General features: G+C 38.5%; 3 protein-coding genes across 3 annotated transcripts; all 3 read right to left on the bottom strand.

The window, feature by feature from the left end:
- Positions 1-33: 33 nt before the first annotated feature.
- Positions 34-1545, bottom strand: LOC115926381. The gene is made up of 2 exons (XM_030991041.1): positions 1276-1545; positions 34-546 (listed from the first exon to the last, which is right to left on the bottom strand). The coding sequence occupies exons 1-2, from the start codon at positions 1398-1400 to the stop codon at positions 333-335; spliced, it is 339 nt and encodes a 112-aa protein (XP_030846901.1). The 5' UTR covers positions 1401-1545; the 3' UTR covers positions 34-332.
- A 328-nt stretch (positions 1546-1873) lies between these two features.
- On the bottom strand, positions 1874-7326 carry LOC115926390 (coiled-coil domain-containing protein 63-like). Its single transcript, XM_030991062.1, has 7 exons — positions 7117-7326; positions 6025-6295; positions 5378-5500; positions 4680-4861; positions 3661-3857; positions 2705-2988; positions 1874-2134 (listed from the first exon to the last, which is right to left on the bottom strand). The coding sequence occupies exons 1-7, from the start codon at positions 7296-7298 to the stop codon at positions 1874-1876; spliced, it is 1500 nt and encodes a 499-aa protein (XP_030846922.1). The 5' UTR covers positions 7299-7326.
- Positions 7327-9240: 1914 nt separating this feature from the next.
- On the bottom strand, positions 9241-16935 carry LOC589782 (transmembrane protein 17). Its single transcript, XM_030991745.1, has 4 exons — positions 16757-16935; positions 12180-12283; positions 11228-11341; positions 9241-10370 (listed from the first exon to the last, which is right to left on the bottom strand). Exons 1-4 carry the CDS (start codon positions 16854-16856, stop codon positions 10068-10070), a joined length of 621 nt encoding a protein of 206 aa, XP_030847605.1. The 5' UTR covers positions 16857-16935; the 3' UTR covers positions 9241-10067.
- Positions 16936-23447: the final 6512 nt, after the last annotated feature.

Genomic DNA, 23447 nt, shown 5'->3' with positions numbered 1-23447 from the left:
CTTTATTCAATAAACAATGCAGAGAACGCAGAGTCGAATTCATTTGAATGTATGATTCGGTTCATGATATGCTTGATTTTCACATGATCTATAAAACAGTAACACGACTGCCCTGCCCTCCATGTTTTGCAGATTGGTCCTCCATCATCGTATGTACTCATCATGTTCCTATGATGTACCAATCGTGTACTCCCCTTTGGCCCTTTCCCCCAAGTCTTGGCCCTCCTGGCTAACTCATTCATGCACCCCCACCCCAGTCCCCCTCGAGCTCCATGTTTTGCTAGGTAGTAAAAGCTTTTGTAAAGGCACCACTGTAATGTGGACGACATCCATTACGCCGACGCGACATTCTTTGATTCATCTGTCGATTTCTGTGTGGCCTTTGGTTGGCTTGGTTTCCTGCTGCTCTTGGTCCGGCTCTGCTGGGCTTCTAGCCTCTGCAGTCTGCGGGTGACCTTCCTCTTAACCTGCTCCAAAGTGAGAGGTTGATCGCTTGTATTCAGTACCTCGGCAGAGGAAGAACACTCGACCGTGTCCACCTCATCTCTGTTGAAATAAAAAGAAATAAAATTGATCATGTTATCAGATTAAACATTGGCGTAGAATGATCCCGGCGGCCACTGAGGGGCCTCTGGAATCATGGGGGGGGGGGGCACCGGCCCGATACCTGGAAAATTAAACACATTTAAAAGGCCATATAGGTGAGAGGGGAGGGCACCGGATGGGGCTCTATCGTCTTAATGTCCCGTCATTTTCCCATTCTCTTATCTCGTTATCACCTTTCGTTCTTTTTCGTTCCTTTCAATTGGGGCCACACCACTGAAATTAAGAGTCCATTTCATGGATAAAGAGGTTTTTTCAGGTTATACTTTCCCAACTTCCCAAACTAGAAGATACGCTCGGGGAGGGGGGTTAGATGTAGTTGTTAAGTATTATTAGAATTGACAAATAAACTTTGTTGTGCCTGGTCGGGATATCCAGGGAGGGGGGCGGATCCTGGTTGGTCTGTTATCTATGTTGCTGAAATGACATGATATTCCGGGGTAATTTTCTCACTTTTTTGTAAATCATTCTTGTTTATGATACCGGATTTTGTTTGCCCCCCCCAAAAGATTTTGCTCATTACGCCACTGCCTGTTGTGCTCACTTACATAACTTTAAGGCCAAGTTCTATCTTTGCCGACAATCTATTATTATGGTATTCGCTGTTATTCTTTGTTGAGTACAGGGAATCGGATGTGAATTTACAGAAATAATTATGATCCATGCATGTACCTGATTGTAGGTGGGTTAATGGTGACCTCAACAGTCTGAACGGGTTCACGCCTCGGCATGATCACACTCCCAGCAGCCTTAGGACCATCTTGATTACCACCCGGTTTATCGTCAGGTTTAGGCATGGTGGATATCTGTGAAATCAAAGCGAAAGTATAAATCGTATAGGCCTAGAAGTATACAAACATAGATTTTTTAGAAATTCTTTTCATTATCTTTTCACGTCGAGATGTTTTAATACTAATACCTAAACTTCTTTTTCTTTCTATCATCGTTTAATGTAGACCCACAGAGTTGAGGTTTTCCACATCATTATACGAGCTGTGAAGTTCACCTGATATTGCCTTTTACTGTTTGCTGATTTAATTGTCCTACTACCGATGCGCACTTCTGTTGCTTCGGTTGCACATAATTTAATCATATAAGTACTATTTTTGTTTAAAAAAATAAGTAAAGTAAAGTCTATCAACTGAATGGACCACACTAGAATTATGACATGTAATTTGAAATCTTGTATGACAATCCCACAGTCTGTAGCATACGATTTGTCTTATTTTCGAAATTCTTAATATTGTAATGATTAAAAATAAAAAATAAATCAACATGCCTTATGTTCTCTGCATTTTTCGATTAGCAGCAAATGATTCATAGTCTGTTCAATCAGACCCAGATAGGCCATGGCATCGAACGCTGTTATGCCGTCTCGGCTTCCTAGCCGACTGGCGACTTGCGATTGGTCGCAGCCCAGTTTTCGGACAATGCTCGCAACTGCAGACATCAGGTGGTGAAGGCGCTTACGAACTTTCTTGACGTTCCCTTCCAGACCGTTAGCCGTCTTGGTGACAGAATTAGCCTTCTCCTGACCCAAAAGGAAATTGATATAAAAATGCAAGTAATATGACTGAGTTGATAGAAAAACCGTAAGCATACATTTCTTAGTACGTGAAAATTCTTTTGAAATAATGACAAGTCTACAAAATGCCATAATCATGATTGTATTGGGGGATCGGCCATAATCATGATGCGATAAAAGCCAGTTGAGTAAGGGGAGTGGGTCTTCTTTTCATGTTGCATTTTCCGTGTCCCTTTCTTTCTCTCTCTTTCCGATTCGATTGGAAGAGGGGAGGGGTCACGGTGTTAGCAATGTTACTGTGTCTCACTACTCGATATAATACAGTCAAACCTGTATATAGCGACCACCCAAGGGAAACACAAAAAGTGGTCTTTGTAGACAGGTTCCTTTAGTACAGTCATGATTCAATGAGAAACCATTTTCAAGGGAAACAAAAAATGTGGCCTTTGTAGACAGTCTTTGTAGACAGGTGGTCACTAAAGCAGGTTTGACTGTATGAACATATTCTTGTTTAGCGTTTTCTCTCACTCACAAAAAAGACCTATAAGACCCTAAAGCCAAAATTTGTCACCTCACCTCCAATCGCTTCACCATGTTGAGCCTTTCTCCCACCAACGTCATACCGTGGCTCTTAAAGTTCTTCCTAAAATTCTCGGTGTTCTTGATCTGCTCTTGAAGAAGCTCGATGTCGTCGTTGACTTCGTTGATGTAATTGAAGAGAGCGAAATTGAGTCCCTCTCGGTAGATGAATTGACGGACGAGTTTGTCGAGGTCTGCTTCGCCCGTAGCCGCTCGGAGCCGAATAAAAGACAGCTCCAGGGTGCATATATTCGCCTCGTCTGGGTCAACATGCCCATGCGCTGGGGAGACAAAAGGAACATTATTAGACGTAAGTCTTAAGGTTTATTGTTTTAAAAGACTTCTTATTAATAGTGAAAACTCTTTTTACCTCGGCACATCATTAGAGATAGAAGTAGATGGAATTTGTTCGCCAACTGCAGCGTATTTAAATGGGGACAGAAACTGGCATACGAACTTGAAGAAGGTGAAAACACCACAAAATAGAGAGGATAAATTAAGGGAATAAGAAGAAAACAATTTTCTCAAATTTAAACTCTAATTCGGGGATAAATGTAGAGGAATAGTGGTTTTAAAACAGTTTCCAAATGCTCCGGCGCTGCCCTCCCTCATAAATTTTCCTTCAGGATCTTGTAATTTTTCTTTATATTCATTATAAAATGATAGTTAATCCTTAGTTTTACAAATGAGTTTTACCATTCGAAAAATAACATGTTTGTACCAGTAATCAAAATATGATTAGTGGTATACAAAATATTTGTAATTATAACAATTTTGTCTAATTTTCCCTTGTGTGTAATTGGATTTTTACAGACGTGTATCAATCAATCAGATTATGATTATTTACGTCTGAGGACCGACCTTTAACGTCACCATCCGAAGACGTTCCTAAACGTATTCATCTTTTAAAAAGATACCACAAGAGCATGTTCGTTACAGAATGACTATCTTACTCTGTTTTCTTCTTTGAAGCTCTTTATTCGTAGCCTTGAGATGTTCAGCCCTATCCTGGGCCTTGACGTTCTTGAACGCTTTCAGCTTCTTCTCATGATCCACAATTCTCTGAAGAGATTTGATCTCGACGTTGAATATATTCTGTTCCTTTTCGTTCCTCTCACGGAGAGCATCCATTTTGTTTTGAGCTTCGTCTCTGCATGGACGTTTCCAAACGAAGAGAAATTGATTAAGACGTGATCAGCATTGGACCAAGACTTTAACTATTTAAAATCGGGCATTAAGGGCTTCGCTTGTGTTTGATGTTCGAAGTTGCATCTTATTCAACACAAATCCTAATAAACTATAGAAATCGCGAGTTAAATTCGTTATTTCTAGTTATACATAATATTATAGTGATTTTGTATCTATCGCTCAGTGCATATTTTCTTCTATAAAAATACTTTTTTTCGTGGCCATCGAACGCTCTTAATTAAGCTACGATTGCGATTAGAAATTGAGAAGTAAATTTTCATATGATTTTAGACATGAGAGTATTACATAAATTGATGTTTCACTGTACTGAGATCAAATCAGTCATTTCAAACATTTTTAATTTTTACTGAAGCCTTTTTTTTTCAAATAGTTGTGTTGACGTTTCATTGCAGCGAATTTTACCTTTTTTCTTATTGACAATAAGAAAAAAGGTAAAATTCGCTGCAATGAAATTTTTTACCAAAGCTTTTTTCAATTTACCAGTACTCTTTTGGAGTTTCCCAGGTCTGAATAATTAATTGCTCGACGCCCTGGGGAGCGTTTCTTGAAACAATTAGTCGGTGGTTTTCACCGACTAATATCATGTTCACCGACAATTCTTTTGTCACCGACTATTTTTCAGGCCTGTGATTGGTCAAATTTAGTCAGCGCTGACTAAATTGTTGGTGAACATGATATTAGTCGGACTAATTGTTTCATGAAACGCCCCCTGGTTTATTGTTTCATTACTACGGACTACGGATGAAGGTGTTTCTGATGTTACCCTGAATCGTATGCCGAGGTAGATTGCTGGATGATGTCATTCATCTCGACCTTGAGGTCACTCTGTTCAGAGCACATCTTCCGGTAGAGACCGTCGTAGGACCTCCCTTCCCGTTTCAGCTCCTCGATCCTGTCTCGTAGATCGCTGTTCTTACGGAGCGCCTTGTTGAAGGTAACTGTGGACTAATTTATACAAAGTCTGTTGAGTCTCACCATGCAATCACTAACTATTATTACTCAGAAACTCGCCAATTATCTGTACACAGCAATCTATCTGATTGTCTTTCATTCTTTGCTATTAAAGATATTTCTGTCCAGCCACATGCAGAGAATAACAAACTCCAGTGAAACGGAGTCAAGTTACTTAGCAAATTTTTCGGTGCATATTATTTTGTAAGATATCAACTTTAAAGACTTTCTCCTCTTACTTAAATTATCTTTTCCGGGTCGCAATTCCTATTCGTTCAACAATGTGCTTGCTAAATAACGGGCATATTAACAATTTGCAGATTTATATTGCCCCCCCCCCGAGATAAAGCGTCTGATCTACGTTATAGACGAGACCCCGATCCTATTATCCAGCTTCCATCTCCTTCAAGCGAGCAGGGAATTATCCTGATTCACCTGACCTGGGTCTAGAGTGGGAAATGCATATTGATGCCTTGCCAAGGGAAATTTGTATGCGGCTAGCTAGCTTACCCGGTAGAGTCTGTTTTCCATAACTCTGGTTCGCTTGGGAGCATTAAGCTGGTAACGAATCATCTCAGATCGGCCTTTAGTCTCCATATGGTACTTCCTCTGGGCTCCTTCAAAGATCCGTGCCTAACCGACATAGCAACAGAATAGCACTTAATGTACATGTACTTACTTATTCCTTTTAAAATGCTTTTATTCGTAAATTCATTCGCAGCCTGTGAATCGAAGAGCAGAATTTCTTTCTTTTAAAAGAAATTAGGCCTGGCTATATCACAGACGTAATGTCAAAGCAAAGATACATGTGGTCAACATGATTATGGTATAGTTATTCAGTAAGAATAGTATAATAACGTCCATTTTAAAAACGTGTCTTACTCGATTGATCAAAATTTGATATAAATAAAATACATGGAAGATGTATTTGATAAGTTTCACGAATTTGGTAATAAGAACAGATTAACGAATAAATCTATTTTTTAGCATTATGGGATAACAATAAATTGGTATAAGAAATAACTCTCATTTTACATATCTTCGGGTAGTTCAGGATTTTTGATAAAGTTTTGCAGGCTACATATAGAGAAAAAAAAGGAAGAACCACAATTTCCCAAGCCCCCAAAAATCATTATTCTAGAACTTTGCCTACATACCTGTTTATCTAACATACGAATCTCTTCCTTCTCACTGAGACAGAGCGTTTTATACTCGATGTAGTTCTGTAACAGTGTCTTCATGAGCCCTTCGTCAATACCATCCTTGCCACACACTTTAGTGCTGGTAGCGAGACGTAGGTCCATGTCCATTTCTGATCGTTCATCCTTTAATGATTTGATGTGACCACTTTTGTACATGACAAAGAAGAAGAAAAAAAATATTTTGTCCATTTCTGATCGTTCATCCTTTAATGATTTGATGTGACCACTTTTGTACATGACAAAGAAGAAAAAAATATTTACATGCAGTTTATCCAGGGGTGACGTCTCTTGCCCCCCTCCCCCATCTCCTTGACGCTGTCCCTTAATGATTATTAGTTCATTAGACACTAGACTAGACCCCCCTTTTTTTTTGGGGGGGGAGGGGGTGATACAGTCTTACAATTTATAATCTAATGAGAGATACAAAGCATAACAAAGGAGATCCTTTGCCCCACTCTCTGTTTCTTTCTCCGTCTCTTTCTCCGTCTCTTTCTATCTTTCTGTCTTTTTCTCTCTCTCAATATAATATGGTGATGTGACCTTAGTCCTTAGTTCACTATCTCAAGAAATAGGTGAGAATCGAAAATCTGATACGAACCTAAGATTACTAAGAGTCGAAATTTTGTATGGAATGGTTGGGTGAAATTATGAAAATATTGACAAAAGATCGGCAAGTTTTGCAGTCTTTTGCGTCCTTTCCGAAAAAATATGATTTTTTTTAGTTGCACCAATAGTAAAGATCTTTGCCGTACATTTGGTAATACTAGGCCTTGATCTAATTATAATAGACAAGATTCGTGTAAAATATGAGAAATCATTGATCGAATATCACATTTCCTAATATTTTTAAATATCTCCGCGAACTTTGGTCACCCCATTCATAGGTCTAAGTTAGACCTAGTGGTGTCAGGTGCCAAAAAATAGTTTTAAAATAAAGATGGTAACAACAAATTTATCTTTTTCTTTTCTTTTTCTTTTTTATTTAGTGCTCATACTACACCCCCCCCCCCCACATCGTATCTAACTATGATGAATGTAATCACTAACTTTTGTTTCCGGATGATGTTTTGCGACTCCTCAAGATATGACCTTTTTTGGCCCTTGAGGATGCGATATTCCCGGTGCAGTTTACCCAGCTCCTGCTCGGCCAATACGTAATCCGCCTCAGCATCCCCGTTCATGCTTGGAGTTTCCACTCGACGGCGGTTCATTGATGCAACTGCCGCCATCTTTGCAAATTAATTTAAACGCTGATGATTTTCCCTTTATTTTGCAGATTATTTTTTCAGCATGATTTCGAAAGGTTCATTGATCATTTTTCGCACTCAAATGATCACACTGAAAATTAAGCGCAGTGGGCATTGTTTTTCTGCGCGTAGCTAGTCCTCACAAAGAAAGGCGCGCCTTATCACACTGCGCAGTGATATTGTTACGCTGACGCTTACATACGATCTGCAGCTCAGAAAAGTAATTACTCACGTACATTCAAAAGTTATCTAAAGTGTTGGGAGCCCCAACAAATTTGATGGCGAAATTTCACGTTAATTGTATCATAATGTGAAAGAGGATGTCATTTAAAACACATTTCTGCAAGCATTTTAAAAATAAATGTGTTTGAAGACGAATATAGATAAAAGAATACATAATTTGGGTTTTCTGTTATATACCCAGAAAACCTAAATTTTGTATTCTTTCATCAATATTTCTATTTGTCTTCAAACACATTTTTTTTTTTTTTTTTTTTTTTGGGGGGGGGGGAGGATTCATTGCAGAAGAACACTTTAGTGGGGCTCATGGTCGAATATTTGTATACGAACAGGAGCAATGAAAATGGACCTACACCTTACTCCAAACTTCTGATTAGTCCAACGATATATCCAGAGAATTCAGTAAGATAAAAAGGGAAGTAGGGAAAGAGAGAGGGAGAGAGAGAGAGAGAGAGAGAAGAGAGAGAGAGAGAGAGAGAGAGAGAGGAAGGGAGGAAGGGAGAGAGATGGATAGAGAGAGAAAGAGAGGGGGAGATAGAGATAGAGAGAGGAAGAGAGATAGAGAGAGAGAGGGTAAGGAAGAGAAAGATAAAGAAAAGTAAAGTGCAGCAGACTTTAGAGCGTTTCATCATCTTTATCCTTTTTTTTTCTCTTCAATGATTTTAATAATATGACATATTTAAAAATATTGTTAATTCGTTGGTTTATTGTCAAATTCTAAGTATTTTAAGTGAGTTTTACCGGCGCTTACGTAATATGCTCTGTTTCTGAAAAGGCATATCTCTCTGCAAAAATGCTCACCTTTGAATCCCACTCTCCATATTCCTCTCTCATTTGCACATTTACCTTTTTTTTGCAAAGTCAATCCAGAGCACGATCAAATGAATCTTAAGAAACCAACCCAAGGCAATTCAAATAACATTGTTTCATACTAAAATTTGCGAAGGGCGAACGTAACAGCGATATACATGCATTACTTTGCCTGACCATGGTCTCTATTTTAACGGCAATACAATAGTGTATAGAAATTGATTTTTGTTTTGTCCTTGCAATTCTGTTCAAGACGTCTCTCTTTTTCACTCCCTCTCTCTTTGGCTCTTCCATTCCCTTTCTCCCTCTCCCCCTCTCTCTCTTTCACAGCCTTTCTATCCCTTTCTCTTTTTCACTCTGTTTCTCTCCCCCCCTCCCCTCTCTCCCTCTCCCATCACCCTTTTATATTATTCTCATAATTCTTCATAACCTTGTGCATAGAGAAGTAGGCTCTTAGCTGAACAATGAATTACTGTCGATAAATATATATTTCAAATATCAATCTATTAAATATCTTCAATACATGAATCCCATTTGACTTTATCAGTGCGTTTTGTCATTGGTTTGTCACTTATTATTATATTATTCTCATAATTCTTCATAACCTTGTGCATATAGAAGTAGGCTCTTAGCTGAACAATGAATTACTGTCGATAAATATATATTTCAAATATCAATCTATTAAATATCTTCAATACATGAATCCCATTTGACTTTATCAGTGCATTTTGTCATTGGTTTGTCACTTTGTAACTAAAACAACCTGCTATATATTTCTATCAATTGCTTTATCTTACTTTTGACCTTGTTTTAATTCAGTCCTTCATCTAAAGTATGTTTGAAATAAAAAAACACAAAAGCATTTTAAAACAGATTATTGTTAAATAAGGCCTTTATTCAAAACACTGAAAAATTTTGATGATAAATTTCACAAAACGACAGAATAAATAAATGCTATAAAATCTTACAAATATTTACACGCATATTTACATTACTATTTCTGATAGTTCATTGGAATGTTTAAATTTTCAAGGCATAACCCTACCTTGAGCCATAATAAAAGTCTCTTTTAATATCAGTCACATGTACCCACTCTATGTATTACAAGAACAGTTAATTGGCACAAATAGATCATGTATCTTATGATGTGTTTTAAATTATGATAAAAACGATAACATACATGTAACTATAATTTTTTGCTTACTTGCTAGATGAATAAAAAATTGTGATACTGTAGTGAGCACAGTAACCGAAAGTGAACACTAAATACAGTTCTCCTAAATGTATACTACCTTATTATTGCCATTTTAGCAAGGTGAAATTGAGAAATTGACAAAAAACTAAATACGCAATGAAGTTGACGTTTTATAACATCGTGCTTGAAACACTTTGATAGTTCGGTGCATAATTAATCAACTTAAACTATCAAACAATAAAAATTCAATTTACACTTAAAACTGTCATTTAAAGAGAAGATGTATTTCCGGGACAGGTAAACAATAATATGCGAGCTTCATCTTTGACCTCTTGAACCCCAACATTCCTCAGTTCATTTTTTCACACTCAGGTCAGGTCAGGTCATCTAAGAGGTTTGTATCTTTGCGTTGCTATGTCAGGCGAGTTCATGAACATCGCTGGCAAATCTTCCATCAACTTAATGTCATCAAACTCCTCAGTTCATTTTTTCACACTCAGGTCAGGTCATCTAAGAGGTTTGTATCTTTGCGTTGCTAGGTTAGGCGAGTTCATGAACCTCCCTGGCGAATCTTCCATCAACTCAATGTCATCAAACTGCTGCAGATGGAACTTCATCACCTGGTGGTGGGTCATCCGCTTCAGGGCAAAGTAGCCCCCGACCACGTCGAAGGCGAGGAAGGATAGGAAGATGATGTGGACCGCTCGCTCGATGGGAAACGGCATCGCTCGGGAGTCGATGAGGAGGTAGAGGATGAGCGGGAACTGGAGGATGAGCGTCAGGAGCCAGAAACCTGCCAGCTCTGGAACCTGCGTAAGAAAAGAAAGAATAAGAGTACGGTAAGTTTTTTGGAGGCCATGATCTGATCCGATATTTAATTAACCAAAAATGAAATAGGATTAACATTGACTGGATTTTACTTGAACATGGGTCAACAACACATCTTATAACAACTTGATGTTAATTATATAGATTTGTACATTCAAAGCAACCATTTATACACATAGAGATGAGCAGTTAACCTAAAGCTTGAAAATATACATAAAAGCTACATTATCGAAGTAATTATATCTAATTTGTAAAATCAAAAGATCTCTGAAAACAGGGGATACAACAATTCATAGCAAACCCTAATATCTAGTGGTGTAAAGTGCAAGGAGGATTTTGGGGTAGGGGGATGTGTAAACTAGCAGAACATCCAAGCTACCTCTCCCTTCTTTTAAGAAAAAAAGGAAAGGATAAGTACGCAGAGATTTAAAAAAAGTTCAGGAATTTTGTTGCTAATTATCCTGACACCCCCTTCTCAATTGAGCAAGTCTGGGAGTGCAGATAGATTCCTAAATCATGTTCCTATGGGAAAATTACCCCCCCCCCCCCCCCGCTCCAATCAATCCTGGATACACCCATACACATGGCATCGATCAATGGTCATACGACACATGCTCCTAAGACAATTGCTCCACAGAAATGTCATACACTGACCAAGTCCTGACTTCAACCCTGGATCCAAAACTTTACCTACAAAATAGTATGTGTAACTAATCTAACCCAAAACCTAACTAAAGGTTAAAAACCTGCATGCAACCCTAACCCTAAACTTTTGACCGAATAGAGCAGAGAGAAATGTTGCTAGAGCAGATGTCAGATCGCCCAATCATTAGCTTACCCTTTCCTGTAGGTTGCCTAGGTAACCAAGGTAGAGTCTGATGACCTCCACACCGGTCAGTACCACATACATGGTGATGCTGATAAACTGATAGATCTGATTCAGATGGGCAAACTGAAGCCACGGATGGGAAAAGAGAAAGAGAGTCAGAGAAAGGGAGGGAGGGGGAGAGAGAGGGATGAGACATGGAAAAATTAGGTAAGTTTGGGATATAAATCATATATTTTTTTTAAAGCCCCACTACACTACTTATAGCTACTTGTGCCTAGCTACTTGTGCCATCTTTATAGCAAACAATGCCTAATCGGTGACCATTGGTCCCCCATGATCCTCTTTTTCTTATGTTAATTGATAACCACCTGTCAGTGACCAATGACCATGCAGGGAGGTCTAATCCCTCCTGGCCAAAATATAGCTATCAGCTTAGTTTGAAATTTCCAGTTGTACAAGAAATTTAAGGTGACTTTGGGCTCATTTGCATGCAGCAGTAAAACCATGGGTGTTTTTGTGTATTAAATGAATGGCAAGTGTAGTTGAAAAAAGTAGCTGAACCCAACAAAAGTCCTATGTATACTCACTGATATGTGTGTTATAAGATGCACAAATTGAAAGCCTAGTACAATAAGCCACCCCCCCCCCCCCCCACCTCCTTCTTCACCATCAAATAGTCTGCAAGCACAGATTCTAATTTGACACTTTACCACAATTCCTACAGCCTTGAGTAGAGCCTAGATCTTCCAGTCTCTAGCCTTGTCCAGAGCAGGTTAAGTACAGGGCCTATTGCAGTCTCATTTTGCAGACACTGTTACGCCCAACTTCTAACAAGAGTTTCGGCCCGCAAACTACCCATAAACAGCTACTGTGTACTGCAGCAATTGTGAGCAGAACCTTTATTGGTATAGTTTTGAGCCAACGAGTTATGGATGGTAGGAGAGATCACTAAGATGGATACCTTTAATTGCAGCATGACAACACAGGTTACAACCCAGATCGGGAAGAAGAAGGCATTGAAGTAGAGAGAAACCTGGAGAGGCAAGCTGGATACTAACTCATTTCCTGCAATAAACAATAGAAAAATATTGATATTTAGTATGCTAAATGCACATTTCCATATATATCTCAAAAAAATTGATAAGAGTTTGAAAATCTGAAAAACATCAAGGCAAAGAGGCACCAAAAATTAGCTTTTGACAAAAGATCAGCATATCTTTCTGTATTTTGTATTTATTTTGAATAAATATGAACTCAATGACAAGGGTCAGGAAATCTTAATTTCGAAAATTCAAAACTGAAAGAAAAGTATGATAGACCTACCAACTGACAGTTTGATATTTTATTTTACATCTGGTGCAGTTAACTTGCCTTTGACTTTTATAGGTCAATATTTGGGATAAATCTGCTGTAAAATGACGTTTAGACTTGTTGTTTATATAATTTTATTTAATTTGTAGTGCATTGCATTCTGACATAATATTTTGTGATCATAGCTTAAAAAAATGTCTACCTACGCCAACTAGAACTTTCTTAAATCATGATTTTTGCTTTCAATTTGGCATGGTATTAATTGATTTGAATAAACTTTTGTAAAAAACATCTACAGGAAATCATGGATCAAATTTTGCAATCCTTAAGTAGATCCTAGAATGATATGAAGATAAAAAGTACAAGTGGGCGGAAAGTTTGGCACCCCATCATCTTTAAATTCTTCATATTTCTCAACCCTATACAGGCTCCTTCAGAACACACATAGAAACACATAGAGTGCTAACTCTAGGGAGCTCCACCGCAGAAGGTGACAGAGCTCCAGAGCCTGCATACAAAAGCGAAACAGCGGGTTGCGTCATATTCTTTCAAAATGTAAATAGACCCAAGTATTATTAGGGTGTCTGATCGCGCACTCTGTTTTGTGTGCTAAAATCCTTCCCATAGAGATTGCACACATCCCTATGCAGTCCATGTGCATTGCGTGCTCATGCTAAATTGGTCGATGTTTTTATTACCAAAATGAGATTCAAACCAATATTGCTCGTGATCCTGAAGGTGATACTCAATAAGTGAGGTGTCATATGAAAGAGCAGGTTTTTCTCCATATTCCCCATAGGAGCCCACCCCCACATTTCTAAAAATATCTTGCTCAAAACAGCGATTTAAACATTGTTTCCATGGTAACTCGAAGATTTACCAATTTCACGAAGTGCTCCCACGAGGGATAAGTTGGGCCAGCTGTAAAGAATATATCCATGCCAGGGAAAAATCAATATTTCTTTTTCTGAGGCTACTTTTCAAGCTTGCCTGCATGAAAATAATATTCTAAAATTTGTTTTACATTGAACTCTATGCAAATTTACAGGGCTCTTTTCTGATTTTCGGGGGCTCTATTGGGCATTTCGGGGGCTATTTTGCCCCGAGCCCCAGCATATTTTTTTCACTGATCCATGCACTTATTTTTTCTCTAGTCCCAAGGGATGACAAGCAGTTTCAGTTTGAAAATACCCTTACTTCACGCTTTGCATATCGTGCTGTGCATTAGCTGTGCAGCTTTTGAGCAAAATTATACCTCTGCGTGAACAACTTTTTTGTGCATTCTGACCAAAATGCTATGAATATTGCAGAGTTTTTGAGGGGCTGTATCTTTTGATAGAAACATCGGTGAGTCTTGATATTTGGGCGCTTGTTCAGAAACCTATCCAAAATTTGACCCGTAAGTCCGGCGTGGAGATACCCTACTAAAACATACCCAAAATGAAGTAAATATTCATTAAATGTCCAAATAAAGATCATGACTAAAAGTCGTTATGTTCATTACCTGTTTTGTGTCAATTTTCATGTTGTTTTTTTTTAGTATTTTTTGGAAAAATGTTGATATTAGTATACACTTTTTCACAGGTTTCACAGAAAACCGCTGCACAATACAAGTGCATACCAAGGGTGGGTTGCACAATTGCACCCCTCAACCCAGGATCAGTATGCACTTGTAATACTACTAGTCGTAGAAGTCTATTCTGCAGCGGTTTGCCGTGAAACCCTGAAAATGTCTATATGAAGGGGTAACCAAAGTTCGCAGATATTTTTCTTTTCTTGCACATTACAAAACATCCAGATCAACATATATCGTGTTCCATACGTCATAAGAATCGTAATTTATCATATAATCAGATTATATAACATTCCAAGGCTGTATTTACTTCAAACCAATGATAGGACGAGAATATCGGAAGGCTTACCACTATCGAAGTCTGTCAAAAAGTGTGACCTAAGTTCACGCATGATATTTACTGCCCTCTTGTGATGGGCGTTACATATTTAAACATTCCAAAAAGGGACATAAATTTCAATCAGAAGCCAAACTCTATATTAAAACTTTTAAAAAGATAATAATTTCTCTCTATCATTGAGATTTTGCTCGAAAAAAATACCCTTGTTAAATTTTGCAAATAAAAGACAATACTTTTCATTTTTATGTGTTCATGACAATGTAGACTAGTCTCTATCTGCATGTTATTTGTTTGTTTAAAAAGTTTATCATGTGTCTCCTTTTTATATGTCAGCCATACACAAGTTCTCGCTCTTTTCTCTCTTTGTCTCGCCACTGTCCCGTTTTAAATTTGTATTCTTACGAAACCCATAGATTCATTGAAATTTACAAGTACGGTGGAAGCAGGCGCGCAGGTTCCGTTTTTTGTGTAAGAAATTTGAATTTTATCATTATTTTTTTAGAGTCAATCCTTCAAATAAACTGGCATTTATATTAAAAAAAAAAAAAAATTGTTATGATAAAAAGTGTGAAAAAGCTAGCTTATCACATTTTTATGTCGCATTTTAACCTTCGGAGTTGTCGACGGTGCTCAAAGATTTTGTTGTCTCAGTCCCACACAGGCATCGTGTAACGTTCTCCTGTTATACGCACTTTTAGTGTTAGTACGTGAACTTTGGTCACACACAAACTTTGGTCACACCACTCCAGCAAAGCACAGAGAGTCAATGCCAATGCGTATTAACCTCTAGCACTGCATGCTTGCTGTGAGGCGGGTATTTTTAGACCCACACACAAATACACACACCACACAATATTGCATGGACTGTACCCAATCATGTCGATGCAGCTGTAAGTGTAAGCAAAGTTTGACACTAGACTTACAATTTGAATTTTTAAATTATTCTTTTTAACATCAGTAGATCTAAGTTTTAAAAAAATGTATTTTACTGCTATTTAGGTGTCATCAATTGTCACTAAAGTACTGATTTTGAGTGAAATCAGTTGAGTTTTGTACAGTGGTGTTTGATATGTTGAGAATCAAAAGCACAGCTTTTACTACACAGCCAGGATATAGTGATGCTCCTATGTGTGGGTCACACCACCATACTATTATAGACCTAATCGTTTTTCCGAAAAATACTCCAAAAATAACAATAAAATTGACACAAAACAGGTAACATAATATACAAATAACGCACGGCCCAGAGTGCAATAGCGGTGAATGCAGTACGCGCGAGGTTTCTTTAGATTGGTGCCGCTCTGTGCAACGAGCCGCTTGCGGCGAGTTGACAGTGCGAACCATCTGAAGAAACCGAGCATTTACTGCATTTACGTTTTGCACAACAGGGTCAAGTGCGTTATTTGTTTTATAAAATAGCGACACAAATAGCAACAAACGAAACTTTAGATCTAATAAGTTAGAGTCTACGAGAGTTCGATCTAGATCTAGATCTAGAGTTATGTTGGTTCTACTTCTAGACTAAGACCTTGCAGGCTTACCAAAAAGTCAATGGGATTCATTGCCTTGATTAAAAATAAAATCCATACAGTGGGTCTAGAGACGAGTCTACATCAGACAGCTGAAATTCCTGGCTTCATTATAAAATCCAAAAGTCAAAACAGGCCTAAATCCAAGGCAAAAGTAAAATAAAAATTTGCTTTTTAATAATACCCCGCTGGCGCTGGCCGCTCTGATCTAGCTAGTTAGCTAGAGCTAAGCTACGCGTACGTTGCGCTGGGGATCATGGTGGAGCGTACAATATTAGCTACGCGTAGCCTACAATAATTGCAATGCACTCGAGGGAGCGCGTACTACACGTACGCGCGCGCACTGGATCTCCATGGTCACGTACGCGCCGTGCAATATAACTTTTTGTTGCGCTTTTTCTGCACTCATTTCTGCAAAATAGTGCTTGCATCCAAAATTTGTCAATGTCATGTGACGCGTATTGACCAATCACGATGCTTAAAATACTAGAGCCATTTTATAACAACTTTTAACTCATGATCTTTATCTGGACATTTAATGATTATTTAATTCATTTTGGGTATGTTTTAGTCGGGTATCTCCACGCCGGAATTAAGGGTCAACTTTTGGATACGTTTCTGAACAAGCGCCAAATCGTTTTCCTATGCAAGCTTTGGAGCTCCGAGTTTATAGAGCGCGAGATTTTTAGTCACCTATCAAGTATCATAGTTCATACAGCAAACACAATGAACAGTGCATGGGGCTTAATCGTAAAGTTTCAGCTTCGTAACAAATGATTTCTCACCTGGTCTTAACATGTGATGCTGACGTTTTACAGCATTTCGTGTGGGAAATACAGCTTCTGTAAAAGTCGTGAGTTTCTGCCTCATATAATCACCAGCCATGTTGACTCTTAGAGACCTTCACTTGCTTTTCGACTTTTATTTTATTTTCAACCGACGGCGACGAACAAAAATATTTATGGTGTCTTCCACAGTACAAAATAAAATGATAATATCTGAAGGGTGCATATCGTTTATAACAAGGAAGTGCTTGGCTCATTTGAGAGCGTCAACATTTTTTTTATTCATTAGATCTCATTAAAATTCAAATGTTATAAATGCTTCCAAATTGTTCATCAGTTAGTAGAAATAAACATCAGTTTAAGCTTTATATCTATAGGCCTTCATTTCAGTTTAAAACCTTGATACATGAAGAATCTTAACGATATATTTTGCAGTAGTCAGTGGTGTAGTTAGCCAGACATTTTGATGGGCCTGAGCTATAGTAATAATATTCTCAAGCACCAGGAACACAATAACACAACTCGGGGAATAATCCTCCCCTTCCCGCGACTAAGAAGACGTTGCATCTCAAGTTGTATTCGCGATTTTTTTTTTCCTACAAATTTTTGTATTTGATTTTGTGTCACTCTGTATGTCAACATATCATTTAAGTTATTCCCAATACTTCTCTCCAATTTTAATAATACTGGTAAATCAAGAAGCATGACAATGTCGATCGTGGAGTAAATGTGTGCACAATTTTATTCACAAAATGCTTGATTTGGCCAAAATAGTTATTAATCATGCAAACAATAGCTAATTATTAGAACACATGGCTACTATTTTGTATTAGCTACACGAGCTAGAAGGGATTAGACCACCCAGCCACGTCACTGACAGGTGGCTATCTCATCAACTCAGCTCTCAACTAACATAAGAAAAAGAGGATCATGGGGGACCAACAGGCACCGATTGGGGAAGTTTTCTATAATAGAGGGAGGCAAGTAGCTACAAGTAGGACAGTGGGGCTTCACATGAATTAACGCATTATACACATTATTATCAATTTAAGGGGAAATACAATTTTTCAACGATCCGATAAAGAAAAAGGAATATAATTTATCAAATTAATCTAGCCTCCATGCGAGAGTCTTCCCCCCCTTTTTTTTTTGCAGTTTATGAGAAAATATAAATAGATATTCCAAGAAAATTTGTTATCAGACCTTTTCCTAAATACATATTTTGGCACATCACACCCCTCTTCATCAATAATCATAATGAACGCCCCAGTTTTTGGTTTTAGTAAAAAGAAAGGGGAATAATACTCGAAAGACAAATCACAAAGTTGCCAATCTGCGTTCAGATTTTTTTTTTTTTTTTTTTTTTTTTTTTAAGTCGTGAATTTCTTAGTCCGTTTCGGATTCTCATCAAACTTTCACTAATATGCAAATCTTTTATTCCTGGATTTTTATTGACAATATAAGTGGACGAGATGGGGCCAGACTGCCGCAGCCCCCCCCCCCCCTCCCCTCCCACTCCCGGATTTTCCAATATTATGGCAACCACAAATATTTTGGCTCCCATGAACAGATATCCACATTTAAGCAGCGAAATGACTGAATAGTCTCATCTTTGGGCAACAATTAGTGCTTGTAAATTTTCATATTGAAATGAGTTAGAAAAAATAATCTATGTCAGGCAAAAACCACCAGCCCCCCCCCCCCCCCCCCCTATTCCCTCACGCATCCACTACAAAGATATCCTGCTCACATTTAAAGCAATCCATGGCCTTGCTCCTACTTAGGCCTACCTATCCGAGTTGATAGCCCAATATCTACCAACCAGATTACTCAGATCTGCCTCGCAAAACCTGCTAGTAGTAAATAGGAGTAGAGCCAAATCTTTCGGTGACAGGTCCTTTGAATGTGCTGCACCAACCCTTTGGAACTCTCTTCCTGGCACTCTCCGTGCTCAGTCAAACATATAATAGTAGCTTCTATTAAAGGTGATACATGTAATATAATATTTGAAAATTATTATAGTGGTGAGGAAGGCCCAATACAACAATATAAATAAAAATAAATAGATAAATAAACATCCTGCTTTTTGCGAGATTCATTGAAAAACTCTTCATGGCATTATGCTACGCATTCAGTCAGTCACAAAGATGGTACAAACCAGTGCAAAATTAAAATGAAATGTTGACAAATATGTCTTGTGTTCTTTCTGGAATACGGCTTAGCAAGAAAATTGTGCACTTTTTGAGAAAAGCATGAAACTTCTAGCATAGTTTGCTTTCACCATAAGATTTATTTTCAGATGTGGAGGGAAGTCAGATTTGACCTCTGATGACGTTGAGAGGTCAAATCCAAAATGGCCGCTAGTCCGCATGGTCTAATGTACAAACACGCTTAACTTTTGAACCAAATACACCAGAAAAACGTTTAAGGTGTCATTTCCAACTAACTTGGGGATACCAATTCATTTGGTAATACTTTTGAGATCACCTGAACTCAGGGTTTTGCATTTAGGTCAAGGTCAAGGTCAAAATTGACTAAAAAATAGCAAGTTTTGAATAGTTACAAAAGGTTAAATCTCATTTATTTGTCATTTGTTCTCAAATATATTTAGGAATGGTTCACCTGCATAGTCCACCACCTTAATTCTTTTCAGGTAGTTTATTTTACAGTTTGATTTGACCTCTGATGACCCTGAGAGGTCAAATCCAAAATGGCCGCCAGTCCGCATGGGCTAATGTACAAACGCGGTAACTTTTGAACCAAATAGTCCCAAAAAACGTTTAAGGTGTCATTTCCAACTAAATTGGGGATGCCAATTCATGTGGTAATACTTTCGAGATCGCCAGAACTCAGGGTGTTGCATTTAGGTCAAGGTCAAGGTCAAAATTGACTAAAAATAGCAAGTTTTGAATGGTTACAAAAGGTTAAATCCCCATTATATATATATGTCATTTGTTCTCCCCTATGTTCTAAAATTTATTAAGGAATGGTTCCCCTGCCGAGTCCTCCATCTTAATCCTTTTCAGTTAGTTTATTTCACAGTTTGATGTGACCTCTGATGACCCTGAGAGGTCAAATCCAAAATGGCAGCCAGTCCGCATGGTCTAATGTACAAACGTGAACTTGAACCAAATAGTCTAGAAAAACGTTTAAGGTGTTATTTCCAACTAACTTGGGAATGCCAATTCATTACGTAATACTAAGAGATCGCCAAAACTCAGGGATTTGCAATAAGGACAAGTTCAAGGTCATATTAGGTCAATAAAGTGATGTTTTCTTTTTTTAAAATAAACTTTGCCTCTATTTTGAGACTTAAGGGGCCATTATTTTATAAATTAATAAAAAGACCCGTGTACCACCACTTTGATTATCCAGGGCAAAATTGTATATAGCTGCTTATCGGCTGGTCCTGTGCTTACGTATGAGTTTCTACTTCATAGCACTGCTAACCGTAAGCACACGAAAGTGGATTAACCTTACGCTGCTTACTGGACGAAAATGAATTTTGTAACAATGCACATTCATTGTGAACGCACAAGGTGGACGCCTTGTTTTCTTGCTAACCAAATGTGTCTGCTACAGTTATAGCACGAAAATTTACAAAAAAGCTATTCCAAATACGACCTAAAACCTGTTCATTACCATAGCTATAGAGTATAGATATCCACATGTATTTAGCACTGTCCACAACTTATGAATATCCTAATGGTAACGATCAAAATCTAACAGTCTCCAGAACAAGAGCACAATATTCAGTGCATCCTTTCTTGCAGCGACAGTGGATTACTCATGGCACAATTTTGATGCTTCCGGGAGAGTGGTCCAAAGAGGTTGCCACCCAGTTTCGTTTGTCCAGCCTAAGTCAGATGGCTCTGGCATCTCTGGATTCTTGGCCAATATCTGGTTCCAACAGTCGGCCTGGTAGCAAGTACGCTTGAAGTGCTGCTTGAGTGCTGCCTGGGTTGGACGAATGTTCTCCAGGTTTCTAGACTTCTGTGCGAAGAGCTGTTTCCTGGCATCATTCACTAGGTATGCTCTCACTGGTTCGGTCGTATCAGCACCACAAATCGCTCTGGCAGTAACATTGATCCTTCACTGACCGCCCTAGACATGTACAGGAGTTCACTGAAGGAATCATTCACCTCTGGGAAAGACTTCTAAGTTTTTCCTCTGAATGCAGAAACAGTGTGACACCCGGTGAACGCATGAAAGATTGGGAGAGGCATACATCGTGTCGGACTCATGGTGGCGACCATCATGATTTTGTGAAAAGCTATGTACCGAAAGCTTGATCTGACACCAAAAGCGATCCAGCATCAGGAGCTGTCTTGCTGAATGAAGCCACGGCCAGTTCAACCGCATCAGTACCAACAGTACTTATGGTTACCCTTTTACACCCATGGGGCAAGGCCTGCTAAGTGTGACTCAGCAGGAGAGCAGAGTACTCCACTTCCATCTGTTGCATATTATACAGTTCCTTGCCCTGTGGTAGAGGAAGATGAACGACTTCGCATGACATGAAATCAAACAATTCGGTTTTGTTCTCATTGACTCGAAGGAAGTCCTTCAAGCTTTTTGGCAGCAAAGTAGAAGGAGCCACCCTTTTCCTGGTCCCCTTTCCCCTTTCCTGCCTTATTGAGGCTTTCAGGCTAGCAGGTAAGTATACACCCTAGTCAAGGTCGATGCGGATGCTTTTCTCGAGTTGAGCAAAGATGTATGGGAAAAACACTCTTTCTCCATACTCTTGAAGTGTTCTTGATGTTCCAGGATTGAGCATTTGAACCACAGCTTCACCATCAATAATTATTGCTTGGGCCACAGGTGCACTATTGTTTTCGAGCAGATTTGATTCCAGGCAGCGAAGTAGATCTGCTTGAACTCCAAATCGCATTTCCTCCAGTTAACATGCAAAGCTGGCGGGGCTGCCTGGTTTTCATGAGAGAAGATATCTCCATCCCTTGTCTGACACGAGATGTACATCCTGAAAAAGAGACCACGTACAGTCACTATTAGGTGCTGCAAGCTGTGCCTTCTGTTTTAACATAACCTTCGCCGGCTGCCGACTGAAAAATGGCAACTTGTTCGTATGAAGTGTTTGTGTGACAGGTGTCGTACACTGCTCTAGCCTTTCTGTCACAAACTTTGTGTACTGCTCCTCACCTAGGGTCTCAATCCTTCTCCCCGTTTCAGCCAATTGGGTGTCCATGATATGTCGCTTATGCCAATGACTAGTAGGTCTTGACTTTGTTCTAGAAATGGATTCCCCATCTCTTTCAGTACTGTCAGAAGTTCCCATCCTCAAGAATGCTAACTGCACTCCAGGTTGCTGGTCATGCTGATGTTGTCTAGTGTTAGCAGAACCGTTATTTTGCTTTATGGCCTGTTCCTCAAACTCTGTAGGGATCCTTTAAATTACTTAGAACCAAATAAAACACAAAGTAACTTAAAGAACATCTTACCAGTATTACTGAGCAGTAATTGAAAGGAGCAGTTTTCCTGCCTTGAACTGAGATTTTTGCCGTATACTGCCTAGCTGCCAGGGCTCAAATTAATTGTTTGTCCACGGGGGCTCTCCCCCCCCCAAAAAAAAAGAGCCCCCGTGAGCCTTCTCACGGGGGCTCTTTTATTACTGACGGGGGCTCTTTTTTATACAAATATCCATTGAATTGGTACCTATGATACTCCTCAATTATTTGCTATTTCTTCATTATCATTTCAATCAGCATTTTCCCTCTTACAAATTTACAAGCTGCTACATAGCTGTTACTAGCCTGTGTATATAATATATACGCATACAACACTGATCTTTATGATGTCTTTAACGTGACATATCTTCTTCTCCCCTTGCAAACGAAAAAGAAAACAAGGTCAATAAAAGGGATTAAGCGACAAATAATGATTGTGATTCATATTGATGCGAATATTTGTTTGAATAAGCATTGCTATTCACCTGAATCTTCTTTGTAAAAACAACTTTTACAAATCTCAGCCATGCTTACTGAGTTGAGACGTTCCATTCAATTTAAAATACCCATTACATAATACACTTCTCCTAATCTCAAAGTGATCTTACAGCACAGTGGCAGAATTGCATGGCTGAGATTTATAAAAGTCGTTTTTACAAAGAAGATTCTGGTGAAAAGCATTGCTTATTCAAAAAAAAATCCTTGCATCAATTTGAATCACAATGATTATTTGTCGCATGGTCCTTTTATTAAATAACCTTGTTTTCTGTTTTGTTTGCAGAGGGAGGAGAAGCTATGTCACGTTAAGAAATCATAAAGATCAGTTGTATTATGCGTATATTATGATACCAGAACAAAATAATGTTGATTATCAGAATGTCATTTTGGAATACCTCTATACAAATACCACATTGTCTTTAGCCCGTATCAGTATAAGTATGATCCAATATAAAGCTATTATTCTTTATTTAATTCAGTATAATGCTTTTCCTCAAAAATAGTTTTGCTATTTTTTTAGGGTTGAGACGCTAAGAAATGGTTTCAAATGTACATTACACGAACCCTGAACCATTGCAACATGATGGTGGTTCTCTCTCTCTCTCTCTCTTTATTTTAATCATGCATTATCAACTACATATAAAGCAGCAACCAAAAACTTAGGGTTATATCTGAGATAGGTGAAAGTAAGAGTTAAAAAGAAAGTCATGCTAAAACGGCGCTTCACT

The sequence above is a fragment of the Strongylocentrotus purpuratus genome, unplaced genomic scaffold (assembly GCF_000002235.5).
Source record: "Strongylocentrotus purpuratus isolate Spur 01 unplaced genomic scaffold, Spur_5.0 spur5_scaffold_2, whole genome shotgun sequence".
In the NCBI taxonomy this organism is placed as follows: domain Eukaryota; kingdom Metazoa; phylum Echinodermata; class Echinoidea; order Camarodonta; family Strongylocentrotidae; genus Strongylocentrotus; species Strongylocentrotus purpuratus.
Note: the sequence above shows the minus strand (reverse complement) of the source record. Positions and strands in the feature narration are given on the sequence as shown.